We start from the raw sequence: 26,987 nt of genomic DNA, 5'->3' as shown, positions 1-26,987 counted from the left end.
GACTGAGGCAGGTTGACTGAGGCAGGTTTTCTTCTAACTTTTTACCTGGGCTTTGCTCCTTTCAAATTTTTTTGTTGTCCCGACAAGCATACCCATAACATAATGCTGCCACCACAATACTTGAAAATGCAGCACTCTTAGTCTGTAAAATAACATTGGTTATCTAGCTAAAGACACACCAGAATGGTTTTCCAAGATGTGTTCCTGAGTGGTCCAGTCTCAGTTCTGACTTCAATCTGCTTAAAAATGAGACACGGTTTGATTGAATATGGCTGTCCAATGATTGGCAACCTTATTTACTGTGCTTGAGAAATGTTGACAAAAACAATGGATATACAGCATGTTGCCATAAGAGTTATGCAGGGTTGGTAGAATCTTATTCAAAATGATCGGCTGCCAAAGGCGCTTCCACCAAGTATTAACTCTGGGGTGTGAAGACATACGTAACCAATATTTATTTTATTTTTACATTAACTAATTAATTAAGGCAGCAAAATGTGACAACTGCAAGGGATGTATAGACATTCATTAGGTACTGTACATAAAGCTATTTTGATTTTCAATTGTACTTTGTAGGCCTTGGCTGACATTTGTTCATGGTACTTGACGATGTATGAAGCATGCATGTCTAACAGTAGGCCTATAGCAGGGATCATCAACTAGATACAACCATGAGCCAATTTCTTGAGCGGATGGTCAGGGGGCCAGAACATAATTACAAACAATTTGTAGACTGTAAATTACAAACCTTGCTTATAGTATATGTGATCGTATACAAATGTATCTCTCTTCATGCGTGGGAATACTTTGGAACAGGTTTCCAAAATGTAAAATCCCTTGGAGCTGATTTGATGGTGTTTTTAGTCTTATGTCCAACAAAATAACTTGAGGGGCCAAGTAAAATCACCCGCTGACCACATTCAGCCCGTGGGCCGTCAGTTGAGGTCCCTGGCCTGTAGCTTTGTTGCATATGTGCCGGGTCGGATGACTTCACACATGTGCAAACCACTGCCACCTCGCTGAGTGTGGAGGGAGGAGCTGGTGCAACACAATCAGACTTAGTGCTTTCACACCTCGGTTAGCCTTGTAAACCCTGGAGCATTATGCTCTGGTTTCTATGGAAATAAGGGGGAGGGTAGAGGCTACAGTTCCTTCAAGAAGTATTTACACCCCTTTTTCCATATTTTGTTGTTACAGCCTGAATTAAAAATGTAGATGTCACTGGCCTACACACACTACCCCATAATGTCAAAGTGGAATTATGTTTTTAGAAATTGTATTAAAATGAAAAGCCAGGAGTAAAAATGTGCTTAACAAGTTACATGTTGCATGAGCTCACTCTGTGTGCAATAAGTGTTTTTAACATGATTTCTGAATAACTCTGTACAATCATCTCTGTACCCCACACATACAATTATCTGTAAGGTCCCTATGTCGAGCAGTGAATTTCAAACAGATTCAACCACAAAGACCAGGGAGGTTTTCCAATGCCTTGCAAAGGGTACCTATTGATAGAGGTAATTTAAAAAAACAAACAGACAATGAATATCCCTTTGAGCATGCTGAAGTTATTAATTACACTTTGTGTATCAATACACCCAGTCGCTACAAAGTTACAGGCGTCCTTCCTGTTGCCGGAAATGAAGGAATCCGCTCAGATTTCACCATAAAGCCAATCAATGGTGACTTAAACAGTTTAATGGCTGTGATATGAGAAACTGAGGATGGATTTATTTTACCTTTTTATTTAACGGCAAGTCAGTTAAGAACAAATTCTTATTTTCAATGATGGCCTAGGAACAGTGGGTTAACTGCCTTGTTCAGGGGCAGAACGACAGATTTCTACCTTGTCAGCTCGGGGATTCAATCTTGCAACCTTTCGGTTACTAGCCCAACGCTCTAACTACTATGCTACGCTGCCGCCCCAGATAAACATTGTAGTTACTCAATACTAACCTAAATGACAGTGAAAAGGACGCCTGTACAGAATAAAAAAATATCCCAAAACATGCATCCTGTTTGCAATAAGGCACTAAACTGCAAAAAATGTGGAAAAGAAATGAACTTTGTCCTGAATACAAAGCTTTATGTTTGGGGCAAAGCCAACACAACACAGCACTGACTACCACTCTTCATATTTTCAAGCATGGTGGTGGCTGCATCATGCTATGGGTATGCTTGTCATCGGCAAGGACTAGGGAGTTGTTTAGGATGAAACAGAATAGAGCTAAGCACAGGCAAAATCCTAGAGGGAAAAACCTGGTTGCATGCTTTCCAACACATTCAGGGAGACAAATTCACCTTTCAGCAGGACAATAACCTAAAACACAAGCCCATATCTACACTGGAGTTGCTTACCAAGATAACATTGAATGTTCCTGAGTGGCTAAGTTAGTTTTGACTTAAATCGGCTACGGCTATGGCAAGACTTAAATGGCTGTCTAGCAATGATCAACAAACAACTTGACAGAGTTTGAATAATTATTTAAAGAATAATGTGCAATCCAGGTGTGCAAAGCTCATAAGAGACTTACCCAGAAAGACTCACTGCTGAAATCTCTGCCAAGGGGGCTTTTAACATGTATTGACTCAAGGGTCTGAATATTTATGTAGTCAAGATATATTAGCTCAAGCTGTCAAGTTGGTTGTTGACCATTGCTAGACATCCATTTTCAAGTCTTGCCATAGATTTAAGCCATTTTTTAATTTTTAATTTTTTTTTAAAGTTAAAACTATAACCTCAGTAACAGAGTTTTGTGTAGATCGTTGACAAATAATACAATTAAATCAAAGGTTGTGAATACTTTCTGAAGGCACTCTAGGCCTATACTTTGACTTTTGATGTTTGTTCAAGATGAGTCCTCCTGGCAGGCTGTGATGTAAAACCATACGTGGGTCATAAAGGCAGTTCTGTATCAGTTGGTCTGATGGACTGGCCTTGTCTGTGGGAAAGATAGCAGGTTGGTTGGAAGTTGTAAGAAGACGGTGCTGTGTCAGCAGGTTGCCATGGCGATGAAGTTATCCCACATTTCGTTGTGCCTGCTGCCTGTGTCTGTCTCCCTCTCTCCAGCAAGGTCACACGGTCCAAATTGGTCCAGCTGCCAGGTTGAGGTTCGCGTCACTTTCCTGTAACGTACGGCCCTGGCGCATTATTACTCCTGCATCAATCTCTTTTGTGTACAGGACAGTAACACACCTAATTTCACTCATCTGAGCTCATTTACTCAAGGCTGTAGAGACATAGAACATATCTTCGCTGCCTGATGAAAACCTTGTAACTCCGTATTTGCCCATTCTTTTCTTTTTTTACATGTATTGAAAGCAGTAACTTCCCCCAATGTAATCTGACCAGTTCATGACTCTAGGACCAAGAAAATGTGTTCAAAATAGCTTCTGAATTGTCGTAATTGTATTTTGGTTAATGGGAAAATATGGCAGTGTTTTCTGTTTTGGAGAGGAGGTTTTCATCTGACCGTTACGATATGTAATTAGGCAATTCCATAAATATGAAAGGCGCAAAGCCCATTTAATGGTAATTATGTTCTAAATGACAAGCTAGTTCACCAGTCTGTTCCCCATTGAAAATATATTAGCCACACTCAGTACAGTACAACCAGTTCAAATCCGTACATGTCTCAATCTCCCCTGGTCTCGGTGACGGACCAAAGAGCAGTTGGTGAACGGGGTCGCTTGCCATCGCCTTGCACTCTGTTGAACTGTATTGTTCCACACACACACACACACACACACACACACACACACACACACACACACACACAAGCCCAGCTGCAGACTGCCCGGTGGGTGCTGTGAATCTGCCAGTGATGTGTGATCGCCATTGTCCCTAGTCTAGCAGGTCAATGGAAATGGGCGGATAGTGTGGCTGCAGCAGAGATCCTAGCGTTCTGTTCATACTCCCTTCGGTATGTGCCGGCCATCCGATCCACATGCTGAGTAGTCAGCAGCATGTCCCTCTCACAGAAAGATGGTCATACCTTTTCATAATATTTATCTTTTATTAAAGAACATTTTTGGTGAGTTTGTGGATTGATACGAAAGCTGAATTTGATTTTAAATTGTTGATGGGTTGTTGCTGATAGCTTCCTATAACACGTTGTTTTGGTTGGAAACAGTAGGAAATCTTTGAGGCGTTTTTAGATTTATGTTTTCATTTTGACCTCCAACAAAGCAGCTTACTGAAACCGGACGTGACTAAGATGGCCAATGCACTGGAAGAACTACAGTGCCTATTGACAGTCTGCACACCTCTTGCACAGTCTTCAAATTATTCTAATGTTTTCTACCAATGTACGTAATTTACTCCACATTTACAAAGTGAAAGAAATGATCAAAGTGGCTTGGGTGGTGGGAGTGGCAATTTGCACGGTCTGCTCGGCAACATTTTAGAGGCCCCCATCTTGACGGTGTAGAGATGTTTGCATTTTTAAGCTAATATCCTGCACATCTACACAGTTTGCTATGCAGCTGAGAAAAAAATGTTTTTTTTAAAGCTGATTTCCTGCAGTTCTACATATTCTGGCATGGAGCTGAGAGAAATGTTCTGTTTTAAAGCTAAATTCCTGCAATTCTATGCATTTTGCCATGGCTAATTTTATATTTTACCTTTATTTAACTAGGCAAGTCAGTTAAGAACAAATTCTTATTTTCAATGATGGCCTAGGAACAGTGGATTAACTGCCTTGTTCAGGGGTAGAACGACAGATTTTTACCTTGTCAGCTCGGGGATTCGATCTTGCAACCTTTCAGTTACTAGTCTAACGCTCTAACCACTAGGCTACCCTGCCGCCCCAAATGCTGTATTTTAGTTTTTTGCTCAAACATAACAAAATAAATACTGTTAAATTCATTGTTTTTGGAATTTTCAATTCTCCCTGATTGTCTAGCTTTTATTATGGTGATTGTTAGTTCTCAAATATTATATTATGAAAAAAATATATAGGCACATTATCTTTCCTACATACTTTGTCTGGGTTTAGCTGTTTAAGTTAAGTGTTTTTCAATCCCGAACATGTATTTTTTTTCTTTCACAGTTTGGATTTAGGCATCCCGAAAAACCACTTAGGCAACCTGCCCAAGGATTTAAATGGCAGAGAAATCCATGTGCTCCAAATGACCCGCCTGTAGGACAAAGTGAAAAGAATTTAAGCCTGTGTTAAAAACAAATCCACTCCAAATTCACTGCAAAAAGGCTGTTAAGTAATACTGCAAGACATGGCAAAGAAATTAACTTTTTGGTCTAAATGTAAAAGCCTACAAGCTTGGGCTACATCTAATACCACACAATGAAACCCTGTGTATTTTCAAGTATTGTTGTGGCAGCATCATGTTATGGGTACTGTATGCTTGTCACCAGCAGGGATTGGGGATTTTGTCAGGGGTCAAAATAAATATGAAAGGAGCAAAGCCCAGGTACAATGTTAGAGGAAAACACCCTCAGTCTTCTGAAAAGCTAACCTTGGGATAGAGATGTATTTTTAGCGGGACATTTGCATTATTTACATTATTTTCAATGCTATCAGCAGAATGGATTTTCCAAAAGGTGTTGAGTGTTGTGTGGGTTTGAATATTGCTGTCCATCAATGATTGGAAACTCAGTAAAACAAATTCACTGAGCTTGAGCAATTTTGATAAAAACAATGGATAAATGTTGCCCTTAGAGTTGTGCAAAGTTAGTAGAATATTCAGCCGTAATGGCTACAAAAGGTGCTTCCATCAAGTATTAGGCTAAGTCTGGGGTTTGAAGACATGCAATATTTTTTCAGGGATTGCAGGATTTCTTTTAGCCCAATATTATTATTTTTCTCTGCTTATAATTTCCGACATTTTGGTAGACTATTTGTTAGTCAACTTCTCTAATTAGATGCATGCAGCTTCTCTTCTGTCATTACTGCCCTAGAAGACTAAATAAACTTGCTCACCAGAATAATGTAATAAATCGATGAATGCTTCAATTTAGTTGACGTCGGTAAAATGCTCTTTCATCTCTGCTTCTCTCTTGCAGCAGGCATTTGGGGACTGGGGAGAAAATGAATTAACCCCCAAAAATTGGAAAGATCTAACGTGCAAAATGTCCAAATGACATCAGTTTGACCGGTATAAGGAAATTTAAAAGCACTGAAAACTACCCAACGTGTTTCTAATAAGATTTCAGTTCAGCTTGGATTGCGTACTTTGTGGTTGAAATACTATCACCTTTTGACGCTGATAAAGATAGCATCTTTACAGACGTCCCTAACCGTGCGTTCATTCTCAGTCATATTTGTCATCTCCTTTTCCTGAGTAAAAATGTCCATTTGGTGTATAATTTTACTGCAAGAAATGCTTAATCCTGCACAAATTGATATTATATTAGGCTGTGTAAGAGGTTATCGACCTAGTCAGTGTCCAGATTTCAGTTAGGCTATTACATTTAACCCATCTGAACAGTAGACTGCAGTTGCCTTGACGTGCCATATTTGAAGTCCCCTTCTTGTGACTCTGGAAAAGCGCCTAACCATCATCAAACATAACATAACCGGCCGGCACTGCTATCATTCGCTTTTACCACTTCACCAAATATTTCCCAAACATTACTATTCTGCCCCTCCCTTCTCTTTATTTTCAACTCTCAATTTTCCAGCCGGTCTCTTATTGAATTACACTCCGGCATTGCCCATTTTGCCTCTATGGATCAAAGTTGACTTGTTCTGCCTGTTCACAAAAGCATTTGGTGATTGGCGTGTAGGCTATTTGGCACGCGAACAGTTAGGCCCTAAAGCAGGCTTATGTACTATTACAGATAGACTCAAATAATGAAAGAAAAACCTCAATGTAGCCTATAGATTTAAATTGCACAGGAATGATACATTTCTGGAATTTTTTAAGGTATTGTTTTCTTTGTTCAACCCACCCGCCCTTCATCCAAACATTATTTCATGACCCTAAACCCGCCTGCCCTGCGGATAACACCACGGGGACTGGGGGGTATGAGTCAACCCACGCATTACAAGTTTGTTGACACTGAGTCAGGGAGAAGACTGCTTGGTGGATGATGACATTAAGCAGTTTTGTGTCAAGTGGGTGTGAACTGCTGGCTGCAGTAAGGGAATGCCTGGGCTGTGTCCCAAATGGCACCCTATTCCCTAGATAGTGGACTACTTTTGACCAGAGGGTCAAAAGTATTGCACAACATAGAGAATAAGGGTTCCCCAGGTTTGCTTGTCATTATTCCCGCAGCACACACTAGACTACTGCAACACAATTTCCCCTGCCATGACCCCTCCAAAAGAGATGATGATGTGGTGGTTTGCGGGGAAAAAATGTGTGCTGTATTTGCATATTGATTAGCGATTGTCAAGGATGCACAGAAATTCCAAAATGTGTGTGTTTAGTTCAGATTATTTTTTTGAAATATGTGATCTATAGGCTAAGAGAGCTTCATAAGCTGTTTATTGATTGTGGGGTTTGAATAGTGTGAGAAGACAAAATATTTAGTGAGAATCACAACACAGGGTACAAAATCTATTGTAGCTCTTAAAGGTGCTGTAGCCTACCTTGGGTATACAATGTTCAATTACAGCATTATTTATTCTGCAGTTATTCTATTGCTATTCTGTTACCAATCAAATGTACATGTTAATAGTACAGTCGTGGCCAAAAGTTGAATGACATGTTAATTTTCACAAAGTTTGCTGCTTCAGTGTCTTCAGATATTTTTTGTCAGATGTTACTATGGAATACTGAAGTATAATTAGAAACATTTCATAGGTGTCAGTCTTTTATTGACAATTACATGAAGTTGATGCAAAGAGTCAATATTTGCATGCTGACTGATGGCAGCCCATTCTTGCATAATCAATGCATGGAGTTTGTCAGAATTTGTGTGTTTTTGTTTGTCCACCCTCCTCTTGAGGATTGACCACAAGTTCTCAATGGGATTAAGGTCTGGGGAGTTTCCTGGCCATGGACCCAAAATATTGATGTTTTGTTCCCTGAGCCACTTAGTTATCACTTTTGGCAAGGTGCTCCATCATGCTGGAAAAGGCATTGTTCGTCACCAAACTGTTCCTGGATGGTTGGGAGAAGTTGCCCTCGGAGGATGTGTTGGTACCATTCTTTATTCATGGCTGTGTTCTTAGGCAAAATTGTGAGTGAGCCCACTCCCTTTGCTGAGAAGCAACCCCACACATGAATGGTCTCAGGATGCTTTACTGTTGGCATGACACAGGACTGACGGTAGCGCTCACCTTGTCTTCTCCGGACAAGCTTTTTTCCAGATGCCCCAAACAATCGGAAAGGGGATTCATCAGAGAAAATGACTTTACCCCAGTCCTCAGAAGTCCAATCCCTATACCTTTGGCAGAATATCAGTCTGTCCCTGATGGTTTTTCCTGGAGAGAAGGGGCTTCTTTGCTGCCCTTCTTGACACCAGGCCATCCTCCAAAAGTCTTCGCCTCACTGTGCATGCAGATGCACTCACACCTGCCTGCTGCCATTCCTGAGCAAGCTCTGTACTGGTGGTGCCCGATCCCGCAGCTGAATCAACTTCAGGAGACGGTCCTGGCGCTTGCTGGACTTTCTTGGGCGCCCTGAAGCCTTCTTCACAACAATTCAACCGCTCTCCTTGAAGTTCTTGATGATCTGATAAATGGTTGATTTAGGTGCAATCTTACTGGCAGCAATATCCTTGCCTGTGAAGCCCTTTTTGTGCAAAGCAATGACGGCACGTGTTTCCTTGCAGGTAACCATGATTGACAGAGAAAGAACAATGACTCCAAGCACCACCCTCCTTTTAAAGCTTCCGGTCTCAATCAGCATGACGGTGATCTCCAGCCTTGTCCTCGTCAACACTCACACCTGTGTTAACGAGAGAATCACTGACATGATGTCAGCTGGTCCTTTTGTGGCAGGGCTGAAATGCAGTAGAAATGTATTTTGGGGATTCAGTTCATTTGCATGGCAAAGAGGAACTTTGCAATTAATCTGATCACTCTTTATAACATTCTGGAGTATATGCAAATTGCCACCATACAAACTGAGGCAGCAGACTTTGTGAAAATTAATATGTCATTCTCAAAACTTTTGGCCATGACTATATGTTCTGATTACAATTATTATGGCTCAATCTATTAGCTTCCAAAATGTAAGTAGGTATATCTAGCTGTCCAATAATACATTCTGATTGAATGGCTTGTCCTGCACTTTGTAAAAACCTGCATGTTGGAAAAAGATCTTGGTTCCTTTCTAAACATAGCAATGTTAATACAAAGAGGACTCTGTCCACAAAAATGAGTTGAGTCTTCATTCAAAGGCAACGGCAGTTTTGAATACAAAGAGAACTGAGTTATTTTTTTACCCCAGAGTTCACTGAGATCAGTTCTTTTAAAGAGGACTATATGTGAAAATACCCTTAGATGCCTCACATGACTGAGTCAGGGGTAGAACATTGGCTTACGCCCCAAATTACACCCTATTCCTTATAGTTCATTACCTTTGATCATAGGGCTCTGGTCAAGAGGAGTGAACTATATCGGGACTATGGTGCCATTGGACGCACCCATGCTCTTGATTCTCCATTCTGTTGATCCATTCTCTTAGCATCCATACTCTTCTAACCCATAAAGTTACATTTGAATTTGTCCTGATGCCTCACGCCTGTCTCTCTCTGCAGCTGTCATGTATGTGATGGGAGCCCTGGGTCCGGCTGCTGGGTACCTGCTAGGAGGGGTTCTCATTGGCTTCTACGTCGACCCCAAGACTGTGGTCAACATAGATCAGAGCGACCCTCGCTTTATTGGCAACTGGTAATGTTCCAGACTTTTCACTGAATATGTTAAATTATGTGATTGAATAAAGATATTAGCCATTTCCATGTTTGGTTGCCAAGGCTTAATATGTCAAATATGATTGGATATATTAGAAATGTACATGTTAGCTTGTCAAATGGTGTTGGACTTTGAAATGTATATTACTCTTGTAGTGTTCCATGGTGTGTTTAATGTGGGGCTTGTATGTTGTGGGAATGTGCAATTGAACTCGATGCAGATAATAGGATAGATTGTCTTAGACACACAGTAGTTGTATACATAATAAATACTGTACATTACACTGAACATAAATTAATTTTGTAACTAATAGGGCCTAAGCTAAACCATCCCTGCTCTCTCAGGTGGAGCGGATTCCTGCTCTGTTCTGTCGCCATGCTGCTGGTCATCTTCCCCATGTTCACCTTCCCCAAGAAGCTTCCTCCCAGAAACAAGAAGAAGAAGAAGAGGAAAAAGATCAGCCTGGACAACGTGTCCAGTGATGATGAGATCACCAAGGAGAAGACCAAGAGCCAGACGGTTACATCGTCCATGGGCTTTGGGAAAGACATCAAAGGTATGCTATACAGAAAGCATATGCGTTCCAAATGGCACCCTATTCTCTGCGTCAGGGCTGTTCAATCCTGGTCCTGGAGGGCTGAAACACTTTGTTTCGCTCGGTGTTCTCTCTTTATATTTCGATCTCACTCACTCTCTTTCGCTCCCTCCCTGTCCCTGTGTAGAGCTGCCTAAGGCTGCAGTGAGAATCCTGAGTAATGTCACCTTCCTGTTTGTGAGCCTGTCCTACACTGCAGAGAGCGCCATCGTCACCGCCTTCATCACCTTCATACCCAAGTTCATAGAGTCGCAGTTCGGCATCCCGGCGTCCAGCGCTAGTATCTACACAGGTAAAGAAACACCTAGTATCTGCACAGGTAAAGGCGCCCCTGGTAGCTGCACAGGTAAAGGCGCCCCTGGTAGCTGCACAGGTAAAGGCGCCCCTGGTAGCTGCACAGGTAAAGGCGCCCCTGGTAGCTGCACAGGTAAAGGCGCCCCTGGTAGCTGCACAGGTAAAGGCGCACCTCTAACATCCCTCTGTAACTGTATCCAATTTAACTGTTCACCTGTACTAGTTGCACTCTGAAGCGCATAGCTTGGAACACAGGTCTGTTGGATCTAAATGACCTCCAGCTTCATCACAGAGATCAATTAGAAGTCAGAGCCTTCCCATTCCTCAAAAGCACCTCAGTCTGGGACTCAGCCTGAAGTTGCCTGTATCTTTTAAGACTACTCCACATCAGTGGGGCCACGGTGAGATTCACACTCACTACTCACTGCTTGAGCCTGTCCCAGATGCCCCCTTTATTTGAGGTGGTGTCTTAAAGCTCCCTCACCACTCCCCTAGAAAGGAGTATCTACTCTGTGTCATGTGTACTTTGGATGGTGTGTTTGGAAGTGAACAGAAGGCCGAAGTAAATTCTGTTGTAGAATTGTATACGTGTAAATATGAACAGATTGCCGTGATCTAATCTTTCCGTTCTAGAGAAAACCATTGACTATCTTTCTTGTGCTGTCCCAGGTGTGATCATCGTGCCCAGTGCTGGGGTGGGGATAGTCCTGGGGGGCTACATCATTAAGAAGCTGAAGCTGGGAGCCAGAGAGTCAGCCAAGCTGGCCATGATATGTAGTGGGGTGTCTCTGCTCTGCTTCTCTACTCTGTTCATAGTGGGCTGTGAGAGCATCAACCTAGGAGGCATCAACATACCATACACCACCGGGTAAGATGGAGACCGACCGCCCTCCTTCCTTTCTTCTTTCCTTCACTCAATATCCCTCTGAATCTTTTGATTCTTTCTCTGCAAACATTCCAGCCTCCAAAAACCAATATCAAGGAATTAAGCAATGTGAGAATTGTTTTTGTTTGTGCACTCAGCAGTGTGTGCATTTGTGAGTGTTTCCCAGTGATGATAAGGGGAGGTGAAGGTCATGATTAAAGGCCCATGTGGCTGTCACCAGACTGAACAACTTTGATGCATGAAATTGTTATCATCTAGAATTTGAGGCGGATCGATATGCGATTTTTGGGTCCGGTACTGATTTTAGGAAGGCAAAAGTCACTGATGACCGATATATCTGCCGATTATAGCACTTTTTTAGAGGTGGAATAAAAAACAGACAAATTGACACATTGTGCTCAAGGATTAACAGATTACTCTAAATGATGATGATTTATTTAAGAAATGTTTATTTGTGGTTTACATGAAGCAGCTATATATCCTCTATAAATACAACACTTGTTTAGTTTACCTTCTTAGGTACCATTTAAAGATGTGTATATCGATGGAAGTGGATAAGAAGTATGCAAAAGTGTTTGTGCTAAACCACCACAAGGGGTATCTGGCTGACGAATTAAACTTTGTCTCAAGGTAAATCTGAAACTGCACCGTTCACAAATAAGCATTGAAATGCAGTGGCATGCCATTCGTAATGTCAGCATTTGTCTTGAGTAAATGTATCTACAGCGTTTGCAACAAAGGTCATGTAAACAAACACTTGATGGCACGTCAGTGGTTATGACAAGCACAAGCTCGTCTTACAGAAAGCTTACAGAAAGTTTTCTTACAGAAAGCACATGTACATTTACACTGTTATTCAATACAAAATGTATTGGCTCGATTTCAACTTCAAATTGCATGTGCTGATGACTGAAAACCTTTATGCAGCCGAATGCTTGTCGCACTGGTTTTAGTCACACATTCTAATTTAGCTAGCTAACATTAGCTTCTTAGATCTGCGCCAACTATCTTGCTGTTTGCAGATTGTATATTTCAGGAAAAACTAACCAAATAAGCCCACTAGATAACATAATGGGCCCAGACAGTAACATCATAGATATGTATTACTAACCCAAGATACTGTAGTTCATCTGTGTTGTTTAGTGGGAGAAAATTAGGCATAGAGGGCAGAACAAGCAAGGATGTGGGCGAAGTCCAGCATGAGCTAGCGAGACCCTATTGGCGCGTTGTAGCCTGGGGGCATGAGCTAGCGAGACCCTATTGGCGCGTTGTAGCCTGGGGGCATGAGCTAGCGAGACCCTATTGGCGCGTTGTAGCCTGTATTTGCATTTTTCCGTTAGGGAATGCCATTTTTTATTTTTTTTGCTTTGGTGAAGCCTTATGTTCGTAACAGATTCTAGTTTTGGGAACTGAGAAATGTATTGAGATTTGTTTCATTGATTGCGAAAATTGGCAGAATGTCGGCCCAGTTTCATCTAGTTCCATCCTCTCCTACTTCCCGCTACTGGACTTGTTCACTTTGGCGCCAGTCCAGTGTTGGCACATAAGTAGCACAGATTGCTTGCTAGCAAGCTAAGCTAACTACCTTGTGGGCTAGTTAGCTTACATTAACTAAGTGAGAATGTGCTGAGGACAGGCCTGCTTGCTTGGTGACGTCTACATGTTTGTTATTTACTTATTCAAATACACTGGCTGTGGCAAGCTGCTCATCGTCAAACCACCATGCCTAGTCTATCTCACAATGTGACCTAGAGCTGAATGATGTTCAATGAGCATCTGGTAGAGCGTCCTCTTCAGGCAAACAGTTAACATTTTAAAAAATTACCACAGATTAGTTTATTATATGTATATAATACCGGCGCTTTATCTGTTGAATAAAGATCAATACAAATCTCTCAATGAAAGGCTAGTATCAGACGATTTTAATATCGGTCAACCGATTTATCGGTGGGGCTCGATCTAGAAGGGAACTCTCTGTTCTGCAGTCCTGGGGCCTTGTCTCCTCTTATGTCCAACCGCTTGTGCATCCCAAATGCCACCCTATTCCCATTTAGTGCACTACTGTTGACTGAGCCATTTTCCTCCTGATCCAATTATGATTTGTTCATCCCTCCCTGATATATCTTCAATTGTTGTAATTGCCCTTGTTCTGGGAAATGTCAGTGTAAATGTGCCGATTTGAATAGCAGCACGGTAAGCTATTCTGACTTAATATTATGTTTAAGCAGTCTTTGGATAAAGCTGTGGTGGACAGTTTCCTCTAAGGGTATTCTTCATCCCTCTCCCTTTTTCTCCTCTTTCTTTCTCACTTTTCTTTCTCACTTCACCTCTTGCTTTATCTCCCTCTCCTTCACTATACTCTGTCTCTCTAAATAATAGATCTCTCTCCCTCTCTCTTCTCAGTCCTACTCTGACTATGACCCATCGTAACCTGACTGGAGGGTGTAACGTGAACTGTGGCTGTAAGATCCATGAGTACGCTCCGGTCTGTGGCTCTGATGGCATCACATACTTTAACCCCTGCCTGGCAGGCTGTAGCAGTGTGGGCAACGACAGCAAAGGAGTGAGTCACGACAGTAGGGTTGCAAAATGATAACCTGTTATCGTTAAGTTTTCCCGGATTTCCTACTTATTCCCTCTAGATTCCAGAAATATTCCAAATAGGATTTGGAAAGTTACCAGAACTTTGTAACCTAAAGCTAACCCTAAGTGCTCAGACACACCAATGTTAGCTGGCCGAGAGTACTTAGCTCCTCTGAACGTAATTTGCGAACCAAGTGAGCACCAATTTTACGTGTAGAATCGTGTGAAAAATGTCGGCAGTGAGATGTCCACAGCGGGTGGTCCCAAAACACAGTGAGCTGAACGATCGGCAGATCAACATTCGGACTGGTGCGTGTGTGTGAGAGCATTAAAGCTAGGGCCAGGAGTTCTTCGTGGCCATTGTGACTTGACCAGGACAAACTATACTGTTAGGCCCTAGTTATAGCTAACTGTTCATTGAACAAACATCCGTTAAGCATCTATTTACAGTGTACAGTCCACATTGGTAGTACTTGAATAATACTCCTAGTGGTACGCACAGTTGCTCCTTAGACGTTCACATCCATAGTACAATAAGATGAGCTGAGTGTGATGCTTTGTCCCGCCCTCCCTTTCTCAGATCCGGAACTACTCGGACTGTGCGTGTGTCCAGAGCAGACAGGTCATCACCCCCTCCTCCAACGGCCAGGGCAACCAGCTGCAGCTGGTCATCGTCAAGACCTACCTGAATGAGAACGGCTACGCCGTGTCTGGGAAGTGTGACCGCACCTGCAGCACACTCATCCCCTTCCTCATCTTCCTCTTCATCGTCACACTCATCACCGCCTGCGCTCAGCCCTCTGCTATTATCGTCACTCTCAGGTATAGACCAAAAGAAAGCACACTTGCAGTGCGTTCGGAAAGTATTCAGACCCCTTCACTTTTTCCACATTTTGTTACGCTATAGCCTTATTCTAAAATTGATTAAATGCATTTTGTTCCTCATCAATCTACACACAATACCCCATAATGACAAAGCAAAAATATAACAAACAGAACTTATTTACATAAGTATTCAGACCCTCAAATTGAGCTCAGGTGCCTCCTGTTTCCATTGATCATCCTTGATGTTTCTACAACTTGATTGAAGTCCACCTGTGGTAAATTCAATTGATTAGACATGATTTGGAAAGGCACACCTGTCTATATAAATTCCCACAGTTGACAGTGCAAGTCAGAGCAAAAACCAAGCCATGAGGTCGAAGGAATTATCCATAGCGCTCCGAGACAGGATTATGTCAAGGCGCAGATCCGGGGAAGGATAACAAAAATGTCTGCAGCATTGAAGGTCCCCAAGAACACAGTGGCCTCCATCATTCTTAAATGGAATAATTTTGGAACCAACAAGACTCTTCCTAGACCTGGCCGCCCGGCCATACTGCGCAATCGAGGAAGAAGGGCCTTGGTCATGGAGGTGACTAAGAACCCAATGGTCACTCTGACAGAGTTCCTGTTTGGAGATGGGAGAACCTTCCAGAAGGACAACCATCTCTGAAGCCCTCCACCAATCAGGCCTTTATGGTATAGTGGCCAGACAGAGGCCACTCTTCAGTAAAAGGCATGACAGCCCGCTTAGTTTGCAAAAAGGCACCTAAGGACTCTCATACCATGAGAAACAAGATTCTCTGGTCTGAATGCCAAGCATCACTTCTGGAGAAGCATGCATGCATGTTTTTCAGCAGCAGGGACTGGGAGACTAGTCCGGATCGAAGGAAAGATGAACGGAGTAAAGTACAGAGATCCTTGATGAAAACTTGCTCCAGTGCACTCAAGACCTCAGACGGGGGTGACGGTTCACCTTCCAACAGGTCAACGACCCTAAGCACACAGCCATGACAACGCAGGAGTGGCTTCGGGACAAGTCTGAATGTCCTTGAGTCGCCCAGCCAGAGCCCGGACTTGAACCCGATCAAACATCTCTGGAGAGACCTGAAAATAGCTGTGCAGCGACGCTCCCCGTCCAACCTGACAGAGCTTGAGAGGATCTGTAGAGAAGAATGGGAGAAACTCCCCAAATACAGGTGTGCCAAGCTTGTAGTGTCATACTCAAGGCTGTAATTGCTGCCAAAGGTGCTTTAACAAAGTACTGAGTAAAGGGTCTGAATACTTACATAAATGTATTTCAGTTGTATTTTTTTTTAAATTAATTTGCAAACAGTTCTAAACCTGTTTTTGCTTTATCTTTATGGGGTATTGTGTGTAGGTTGATGGGGGGGGGGGGGGGACGTTCATCCATTTTAGAAGGCTGTAACTTGACAAAATGTGGAAAAAGTCAAGGGGTCTGATTACTGTCCGAATGCACTGTATAGACACACCTATTTTGTAAGGTATGAGGTTGAGGTAGGGATCCATCCCGGTACAAAACAAAATACACAAACAAGAAGTTGTGTGAAGTAGTAGTTGTATTGTGAGCACTCTTCTTGGTTTCATCCATTTTTTTCTCTCCTCTAGGTCAGTAGAAGAGCAGGAGAGACCCTTTGCACTTGGGATGCAGTTTGTTCTCCTCAGGACCCTTGGTGAGGGATGCAGCTTGGCTAACCAGTGAAATACAGTAATGTGCCATTCTGAGAGGTTATTTTTTTTGAGTTAAGTGTGATCTGACTGTCTCCTCCATGAGGAGTAATGAAAGGGAAATGTAATTTGGGAAGACAGGCTCCCATTTCCTGTCAGAGAGCATTACTAAGAGGAATAGAAAATGATTTTTTTTATATATATATTCTCTACATTTTGATTGGTGATAGGGCTGTCAAAGTTAATGTGTTAATTACAGTTAACTTTTAGAAATTTTTTTTCACGCCTTTCATTTTGCAATGGTGTGCCACTGCTGTTAAATGAATGTAGGGTTAACACTGGAGTGGTCTCTCTTGTGATGCTTAAACCATCCACTCAGCTTTGAGCAACAAAGTGGAAGGAAAACTTACAGAACGTTTTACCATAAACACTTTCCCAGGTGTTTAAGATGACAGCAAAAATGTAATTTGCACAGAAGTAGCTAGTCAGTTATGTTAATGTTAGTTATGCTAACCAAACAATAATGTTTACAATGCCATGGCTTAATGCCTCTAGATTCAACACAATGATTTTAATCAGAAAATAACTTCCATTCCATTTAGCTACTGTTTTTGTTGTAGATCTCAGTTCAAAAGATGAAAGCAAATGATCCCAATTCTAGTGTAGTAGCAGCTTGTGACGAGTTCATGTTGGACATGGATAAGAAGTAGCCAAGGCTAGATATAATATTTGTTTATTTATTTTTTACCTTTTATTTAACTAGAAAAGTCAGTTAAGAACAAATTATTATTTACAATCATGGCCTACCCTGGCCAAACCCGGACGACACTGGGCCAATTGTGCGCCACCATATGGGACTTCCGATCATGGCTGGTTGTGATACAGCCCAGGATCGAACCAGGGTCTGTAGTGACACCTCTAGCACTGTGATGCAGTGCCTTAGACCGCTGCGCCACTCTGGAGCCCGAGCTGTATGATATTTTATATCAGAACAGGCTGAGTTTTTATTTTGTGTTTCCTAACCCTATAATCAAAATATATTACACCTACACCCAATGGAATGAGTTTTAAATTGAACCTCTTTTTAAATGGGGTCAAATTTGAACAATTTCTAAAATAAATTAATACAGAAACCTCTGCAATCAACCATCTACATTTATTTTATTTTTTTTATCTCATAACAGCCCTAATTGTTGATATTAAATATCTCAAGATCAAGTTGAAAACTTATTGTAATTAGACTGAAGATATTAGGTTTTAGAAATGGGAATGTGTTTGGCTTCCTGCTCTGAAAGATGTTCTTCCTTCCCCGCAGCCTACATCCCTATACCAATCTTACTTCTGCTGTGTTGTAACTGTTCCTCTCTCCCCAGCCTATATCCCTACTCCCATCTACTTTGGGGCAGTGATCGACACAACCTGTATGCTGTGGCAGCAGGACTGTGGCGTCCACGGCTCCTGCTGGGAGTACGATGTCACTTCCTTCCGCTTCGTCTACTTCGGCCTGGCCGCCAGCCTCAAGTTCATTGGCTTCATCTTCATCTTCCTCACCTGGTACTCCATCAAGTACAAGGAAGAGCGTCTGGAACGCTGGCTGAAACACCTCTCGCCCATGGACACGGTCAGCGACCTCATCTGCCACGCCGGGGGTCACAAGGGGCACGCCCGTACCCGCTCCTGTCCCGTAAATATACCACGCAACGAACCTCCCATCATCCCCATCCTCAACAGGGGCCTCAGCAGCCAGAGCTGCCCGGGAAACAGCCTGAAGAGCCTGAAAGCAATAACCCCGCCGGCCCCTCGCCCTCCCACTCGCTCTCTGGAACAGGTGTCTGCCCGTATCTGAGGGTTGGGTGTTGTTTCCAGCCCTCCCTGCTAGCATCAGTCTGTAATGTGTACCTTTCTCATTCTGGTTCTCACTTGTATAGTATTATAGTGTGTACACACACACACAGGCACTGGACGTCACTCAAACAGTCAGCGGTTGGTCAACACGTATACAGGAAGACATTGGGATGGATACCTCGACTTAGCTAATCTTCTCTTCCCTCGACCTAGTATGTTTGTGTGCTTTTTTTTGTTTTCATCATGGAAGTGAATGTGTATTATCCCTGCGTATCATTTCTTTAGAAAATTGCAAGTATGATCGTAATGATGGTATTATAGGATGGTGCTATGTGAAAATGACATGAATAATATCCTTAATTGCTCAGTTTTATTGTTAATTCTAAGACCTCAGCAGGATGAGGTGATTGAGCTAAGAAGCTTGGCCGGCTAGCACAACTAAATCCTGTACTATGCAAGGTCTTTTTGCCCTATTATACAATGACAAGCAGTATTAAAGGCACACAGTGAGTGTTGCCTTCCCATACAATGTGCAAACGTCATTCAGCATTGCCCCAGACCTGCGTGTAATGATGACTGGTTGACTTGGAAAGGATATTTTTGGAACATTTGGAATTGGAACCTCTTCTCCTGTATTCTGTGGTAACCTCATAGGCAGGCCCACAAATAATTCCCTCGCCGTAGTTGTAGTTCAGACAGTTGGCTTACATCCCAAATGGTTCCCTAAAACCTATATAGTGCAATACATTTGACATGTGCTCATGTCTCTGGTCAAAAGTAGTGCACTACATGGGGAATAGGGTGCCATTTGGGACACCAGCTTAGTACACTCATGATGACCCCCCCCAGTGTTGCTTCATGTGCTACGGGCTATACAGAACGAAGGTATATTTTGCTTACTGGTCTCTAAGAACTTGTTTTAGACAAAGCTCCTAATTTAAAGCTGCAATATGTAACTTTTTTGGGGCATCTGATTGGTCATTCTGATTGAATGCAAGTCTAAGAAGCAGTAGATCTGTTCTATGTGCGCTATTTCTATGCTTCTCGTTTTTAATTATTTTTACTTTCGGTTTTGTACACCAACTGAAAATGCAATATTTTTGGTTATGGAAAATATATTTCACAGCAGTTTTAGATGGTAGAATGATTATCTACACTACACTTTCTTGTTTTGTCACAAATTGACATTGGGTGAACTATTAGAATTTTGGCAACCAGAAAATGGTGGAGCAATTTCTGCATAATTCATCCTTAAATGTTTGTCCCCAATGGCCCATATGGCTCAGGTCAAAAGTAGTGCACTATATAGGGAATAGGGTGCCATTTGGCACGCATTCAATCTTTTAACCAACCAGACCCCCTGCTGGCTCTGTGGTGGAGCAGTCCAGACCATTGCTGCTGGTGCCAAGAGACTGTTGTGCTTCCCATGATCAGCTAAACCACACACACCACTCTTTCACATAAGTTAGTGTCAGTATTTTAGTTGCCTGTGTCAGACTTCACCTCATTTTCGAGCGAAGCCTAGGCGTCTGAGGCTCAGTTCAGTCTGTCTGTACCACACCAAGCATGAGTAAAAGGTATGTATGTGTAAATTAATGCATATACCAGCAGGGCAACTTCTACCATGTACTGTGTAACCAAGCAACATTATCATTTTTAAACAATACTCTTAAGAGAATTCGTATAAAGTCCAACTACTCAGTATGTCTACCATACAGCATGTGCTACTGAACCACTGTCAGTGATATCAATCATGGCTTCTGAGGTTGTTTGTTTTGCCTTTTGGTGTAACCCTTTTTTACTAACTCAAACGAAGTCAGACTAATTGTTTAAACAGTGCTAAGTTGCGCTTAGGGCTGTGACTTCCTAAACTCCCACAGCTCAGTAATCAGTAAGATTACATGGATGGGGGGGGGGCCTGATCCTAGATCGCCACGCCTACTTTAAGACTTGATACTGAAGGCCCATGAGCTGGAGGGCAACAAGATTGTTGAAACATTCAAGTAGCTTGTGGGTGTAACATGCAATATTCAAGTACATATTTCTGTTAGTTTTGCAAGGTGTTTGAGGACACCTGCTGGTCAGATGTGGTAAGCAATATTGTAGAAAGAAATTCAATTTGAGTGTTTTCCAAAGTGAAATAACTAGGCAATTATTTGGTGGAATAATCTTTAATTTTCAGTTCAATCTAACACTTTAATATTGGAAGTTTAAATGATGCTTTTCTATGTACCTATGTTAAATTTGGGCAGTTGGGACAGCACTTACATGATACAATGTGGCAGTTGGGTTAGAATTAATAGCGTTAAAAGCTATGGTTTGCGTTGCCTTTGGGATATTATACTGAACTAAAATATAAATGCAACAAATGAAAATCAGATTTAGTCACATACTTACTTACGAGCCCTTAACCAACAGTGCAGTTCAAGAAATGGAGTTAAGAAAATATCGACTAAATAAACTAAAGTAAAAAATTAAATAACATGCAACAATTTCAATGATTTTACTGAGTTACAGTTCATATAAGGAAATTGGTCAACTTAAATAAATTCATTATGCCCTAATCTATGGATTTAACATGACTGGACAGGGGCACAGCCATGGGTGGGCCTGGGAGGGAATAGGCCCACCCACTGGGGAACCAGGCCAAGCTAATCAGAATTAGTTTTTCCCCATGAAAGGGCTTTATTAGACACAAATACTCCTCGGTTTCATCAGCTGCCCGGATGGCTGGTCTCAGACGATTCCGCAGGTGAAGAAGCCGGATGTGGAGATCTTGGGCTGACGTGGTTACATGTAGTTGTGAGGCCGGTCGGAAGTACTGCCAAATTCTCTAAAATGACATTGGAGGCATCTTATGGTAGAGAAATTAATATTCAATTCTCTGGCAACAGCTCTGGTGGACATTCCTGCAGTCAGCATGTCAATTGCACGCTCCTTTAACTTGTGAGGCCGGTTGGTCTTTTATTGTTCCCAGCACAAGGTGCACCTGTGTAATGATCATGCTGTTTATTCAGCTTCTTGATATGCCACATCTGTAAGGTGGATGGATTATTTTGGCAAAAGAGAAATGCTCACTAACAGGGATGTAAACAAATTTGTGCACAACATTTGAGAGAAGCTTTTTGTGCATATGGAACATTTCTGTGATCTTATTTCAGCCCATGAAATATGGGACCAACACTTTACATGTTGCGTTTTGTATTTTTGTTCAGTATAAAAGATGTTGCCGATTTAATATGGAAAGTTACCATAGCTCTTTAAAATAAACTGAATGATTAAACTGACATTGCAATGTTATTCTAGATGACCATGTATCTGCCAATAGTAGTGACAGACATAGACTAATTGATGTAATAATTTTCAGTACTCAGTGGAAAAATACACTATTAAAGGATAGAAATCACAATTCTTAGTCAAACATGTATTCTTTCACATGAAATGCAGTATATGTAGTGTGCATTTAGGGGCAAATGTATTACATTTCTAGCTACATTTTGAATCAAGGATGCTAACTTCAGTGTTATTGAATCCAATGTTAGTGAACGGCTGGCTACATTATGTTATGTTTCTCAGTGCCTACTTTTCCTACTCATTGATTACAGTTGAGATGGATTAATATGTCAGTGTTAACCTTTTTATGCCATATTTTTATTTGGAGATTCTGAAATGCTCTTGACTTCAAGTAATGACACTAAATGATATGACTGACTGACTGAAGAATTTAACTCTAGGACTTTTTGTTTACTTGCTGCCATCAATAGACCTTTTCACCCTGTACCTACAGTATCAGGATGTTTGCTGCAGAATTCCGGTAATCTTGTGATACTCACCCTCAAACCTACTGTTCCTCTGGAGCGAGGAGCTATAGCTTACCTCCTTGTGTAGTGCTGTCATTGTATGTGGCATAAAACGAGGACTTGACCTGGATGCTACGATAAAGACTATTTCAGGTAGATTGTAGTTGTATCTCCTTTGTCAGTATTGTATTTATTTCAATTCAAATGAGTGTTTAATGACAAGTTGAAGCCTCATTTATATGGTCAACATCATCATAGGAAGAAAAATGTATTGTTTGCGGACACACTGTTTACAAATGCCTTGGATACTTGACATCTGTCAATAAAAATGTGAAAAATAAACAAATCCTGTGTATTGAAATTTGATTTTTGACTGATGCAACAAAAAGCCTGGGGGGTAGTTAAAGAAGAGCTTGTTGGAGCAGGTAATAAACATAACATTTTGTCATGATTGAAGCTGGTCATGGGCTGAGTCCCAAATGGTAACCTAATCCCTACACAATGCACTACTTTTTGACCTGTGGGCCCTCAAAAGTAGTGCACTATATAGGTAGGATATATGGTACCATTTGGGATCCACACACATCTCAGTTCATTTTGACAACTTTTCCAACAAATTATACAGAAATCTAGTGTCCAGAATCTTAGTCTACTTTTATGCTATTCAAAATTGAAGTCAGAACAGAAATATATTCTATCAATCAAATGATACAGCCTATTTTAGTAACCACAACTTATTTTCTCTCAACTTTTACAAACAACTGAAATGTTGACCAAAAAATCTGAACATAAAGATATTCTACCAATCAAACTATATGTTGCCTGAAGAGTTAAGCAAAGTTGGTAGAATCCTAGTCAAACTGATCCACAGCTCTAATTGCTGCCAAAAGGGGAACGCATTTTGTAATTTGGGCAGTGCTTGACTTGGACAGGAGCTCACCGGCACCTCAAATTTTCCACTGCTTGAGTTCCTGTTCCCTTTATAGAATATTAGATCAAAAGTATTGTGGAGCTCCTGCACCTAATATAAACAATACTGGCACCTGAAACTAGTACAGGCACCTATTTCAGTCCAAGTCAAGCACTGCATTTGGGTGAACTATTCCTTTAAGCTCCTAGTTAGGAGTTATATTTTATTTGATAGATGGTTTAAACTGTATAGTTTAAGGCAGTTTTCTTTGGACAGTGTAAACGTGTAATATAGGTTGTTTTTCTGGATATAATACAGTGAAACTTAATGTTGGAACATTGATCAAACTGGACATTGGTGATCCACAGTGGTGCAAAAGTTTTTGATGTCCCTAGCTCTTGAGAACCCAAGGGGTACCAATGGGCGTACAGCCAGTCCCCCTCTTGGGTTCTCAACTGAAGGTATGGACCACTGCTGGCTCCATTTGAATTACAATCCAGAAGCTCTGTTTTAATGTTTATAAATGTCTCGCTCATATGAAAGTTAAATTCCAAATGTTTCCAAACGCGTATAGCCAGCGTCGGGGGATTGGCCTCAGTCAGCAGCATATAGACAAATATTTTTTTATAACTAACCCTCTGTGATATAGCTATGTGGAATGACCCAACGTAAAGCAATGGCGTTGGAGTAACTCTCTCCCCCAACCCGCAGAAACAAGATTTCATTGCTGACGTAAGTGACGGAATGACGTTACTTCCTTTCAACATGGCGCTGACAGGTTGCTAATAGAAATCGGTGGGATTTCCTTTCTGGAATAAAGGATATTTTTATGTTTCTTCTTAGTGCTCCAATGTTACCCTCTCTAACAAAATAAGACTACTACAACACTATTCTGTCCACGGGGCAGCAACTTTGAATACAGTTCCATCACATCATGTATGAGAGTAAAACGAGAAACATGTTTTTAAACCGAGCACTGGAGAAGATTTTAGCCGATAAGGAGGTGAAAAAAGCTCACCATTCCCAGTTGCGCAAAGCCTGTGAGGTGGCACTAGGTGAGTTATATTGTGGCAGTGTGTAAGTTTGGGGTGTCATCATCATTTGTCATAGGCTACACACATCGTGCTACTGCACCAATGACTATCGGTTCGATACATGAAGTGCTTGGATACATTGTTGCAATTCGTTCATTGTAGTAACGTTCTTAATATGGGCTGCGTTCAAAACAAGTATTGCTTTTAAATCGCTGCAGAATCGAGATTCGAGATCCTGGGCCGAAAACAAGCTTATCCAAAATCAAGCGTGATCAATACCAGTTATCTAGTTTGTTAGGATATGTATGCTTGTTGTCGTTTGGGGTGTAGCCTGGGAGAGGGCGCAGGTGTGTGAGGGGTGGTCCACTCCATTGTGACCACACCAGTATCCCGTAATGACCCTGTGCCTTCCAAAGACGGCGTGTTAGGTTACGAATCCATACTAAATAATTCGTTTTAAATTTTGATCAGCGCAAGCCTATTTGTATGCTGCCATCATTGCTTTAATAATGTTGAGTGTTTACATTGGCAGATTTATTGTTTATAAATCGGCAGATTCACACAGATGCAAAGATTGTATAGATTTTGATGTAATTCTTTAGGGAGAGGAAACATGGTAAAAAATATATTATATTACATTATTTTAATTCAGGATTAACATTAGCAATTGATGCAATTATTCACTGAGAGCTTGGTCCCACCCTGTGGAGACAGACAACAACATCACAGTGAATGATGTGGCCCAAGAAGGGTACTGTGGTCGGGACTGTGGCAATGGGACAAGAGTTTGCTAAACAAAACTAGATAAGGTATGTATCCCAAATGGCTCCATATTCCCTATAAATACACTACTTGTACCCAGGGCCCTGGTCAAAAGCATTGCACTATACTTGTGTGCGTTTGTGGGTGCACCACTAACCCACTAATTGTGTCAACGGTTTTGATCTCTAGTCGTAATAGTCTAAATAGGCTAGGATCCCAAAAATGTCCCAAGTAGTGAACTGTCCACAGACAGTTCTGATCCATAATTCCTTAAAGTCAGTCTGTGGTAGTGCTGAAAAACATCCAGTGCCAGCAGGTTTATGCTTGCCAGCCGTTGACAACAATAACGAAAATGCACTTGCATATACTCTGAACAAAAATATAAATGCACCATGCAACAATTTCAAAGATTTTACTGAGTTAGAGTTCATACAAGGAAATCAGTTAACTCGTATAATTTAATTAGGCCCTAATCTATGGATTTCACATGACTGGGAATACAGATATGCATCCGTTTGTCACAGATACCTTAAAAAAAGGTAGGGGCGTGGATCTGAACCAGTCGATATCTGGTGTGACCATCATTTGCTTCCTTAGCATAGAGTTGATCAGGCTGTTGATTGTGGCCTGTCGAATGTTGTCCCACTCCTTTTCAATGGCAGTGCAAGTTTCAGGATATTGGCGGGAACTGGAACACGCAGTCGTACAGGTCAATCCAGTGCATCCGAAACACACTCAGTGGGTGACATGTCTGGTGATTCTGCAGGCCATGGAAGAACTGGGCCATTTTCAGCTTCCAGGAATTGTATACAGATCCTTGCGACATAGGGTCGTGCATTATCATGCTAAAACATGAGGTGATTACAGCGGATGAATGGCACGACAATGGGCCTCAGGATCTGCAAACCTCTCGCCCACAAGACGCCATACAGACTGTCTATCATCTGCCCGGTACATTTGAACCTGGGATTCATCTGTGAAGAGCAAACTTCTCCAGTGTGTCAGTGGCCATCAAAGGTGAGCATTTGCCCATTAAAGTCGGTTACCACTCTGAACTACAGTCAGGTCAAGACCCTGTTGAGGACAACAATCATGCAGATGAGCTTCCCTGAGACGGTTTCAGACAGTTTGTGCAGAAATGATTCAGTTGTGCAAACCAACAGTTTCATCAGCTGTCCGGGTGGCTGGTCTCAGGTGAGAAGCCGGATGTGCAGTTCCTGGGCTGGCATGGTTACACGTGGACTGCGGTTGTGTGGCTGGTTGGACGTACTGCCAAATTCTCTAAAATGACTTTGGAGGCAGTTTATGGTAGAGAAATGAACATTCAATTCTCTGGCAACAGCTCTGGTGGACATTCCTGCAGTCAGCATGCCAATTGCATGCTCCCTCAACTTGAGACATTTATGGCATTGTGTTGTGTGACAAAACTGCACATTTAAGAGTGGCCTTTTATTGTCTCTGGCACAAGGTGCACCTGTGTAATGACCATGCTGTTTTATCAGCTTCTTGATATGCCACACCTGTCAGGTGGATGGATTATCTTAAATAAAGGTTCAATAAAATACATACAAATCTTGTCAAAGGAGAAATGCTCACTAACAGGGATGTAAACAAATTTGTGCACGTTTTAGAGAAGTAAGCTTTTTGTGCTTATGTAAAATGTCGGGGATATTTTATTTCAGCTCATGAAATATGGGACCAACACTTTATATGTTGCGTTTTATATTTTGTCTTAGATACATAATTACTAGAGCGGCCGTATCTATTCAATTCAATGGGTGGGACCGGTTCTAATAATTCAATGTCTATGGTTGCACCTGCTTCTAAGCTTGGTAAACATCTGGAACACACTTATACAACACTAGATGTACCAGATAGTTTCTTGTGTTTTGTTTAAGGAAGAAATCTAAAGGGGAATGGAGAGAATGTGTAGGTTGTTTGTT

General features: G+C 41.7%; 2 protein-coding genes across 3 annotated transcripts in view; both read left to right on the top strand.

Moving 5' to 3' along the window:
• Positions 1-20,916, top strand: part of LOC115169807 (solute carrier organic anion transporter family member 5A1) — a 29,985-nt gene extending 9,069 nt beyond the window's left edge. For both annotated transcript variants that reach the window (XM_029725771.1, XM_029725770.1), the window contains exons 3-10: positions 9,671-9,803; positions 10,169-10,380; positions 10,547-10,711; positions 11,383-11,581; positions 14,003-14,162; positions 14,763-15,004; positions 16,634-16,698; positions 18,067-20,916. In XM_029725771.1, the coding sequence (XP_029581631.1) occupies positions 9,671-9,803; positions 10,169-10,380; positions 10,547-10,711; positions 11,383-11,581; positions 14,003-14,162; positions 14,763-15,004; positions 16,634-16,698; positions 18,067-18,539 (1,649 nt within the window). In that variant the 3' untranslated portion in view covers positions 18,540-20,916. The remainder of the gene's footprint in view (positions 1-9,670; positions 9,804-10,168; positions 10,381-10,546; positions 10,712-11,382; positions 11,582-14,002; positions 14,163-14,762; positions 15,005-16,633; positions 16,699-18,066) is intronic.
• Positions 20,917-23,988: 3,072 nt separating this feature from the next.
• LOC115169804 (brefeldin A-inhibited guanine nucleotide-exchange protein 1) overlaps positions 23,989-26,987 on the top strand; it is a 29,556-nt gene continuing 26,557 nt past the window's right edge. Inside the window, exon 1 of the mRNA XM_029725758.1 lies at positions 23,989-24,303. Within this exon, the coding sequence (XP_029581618.1) occupies positions 24,183-24,303 (121 nt within the window). The 5' untranslated portion in view covers positions 23,989-24,182. The remainder of the gene's footprint in view (positions 24,304-26,987) is intronic.

This window comes from Salmo trutta, chromosome 31 (assembly GCF_901001165.1).
Source record: "Salmo trutta chromosome 31, fSalTru1.1, whole genome shotgun sequence".
Taxonomy (NCBI): Eukaryota; Metazoa; Chordata; class Actinopteri; order Salmoniformes; family Salmonidae; genus Salmo; species Salmo trutta.
Note: the sequence above shows the minus strand (reverse complement) of the source record. Positions and strands in the feature narration are given on the sequence as shown.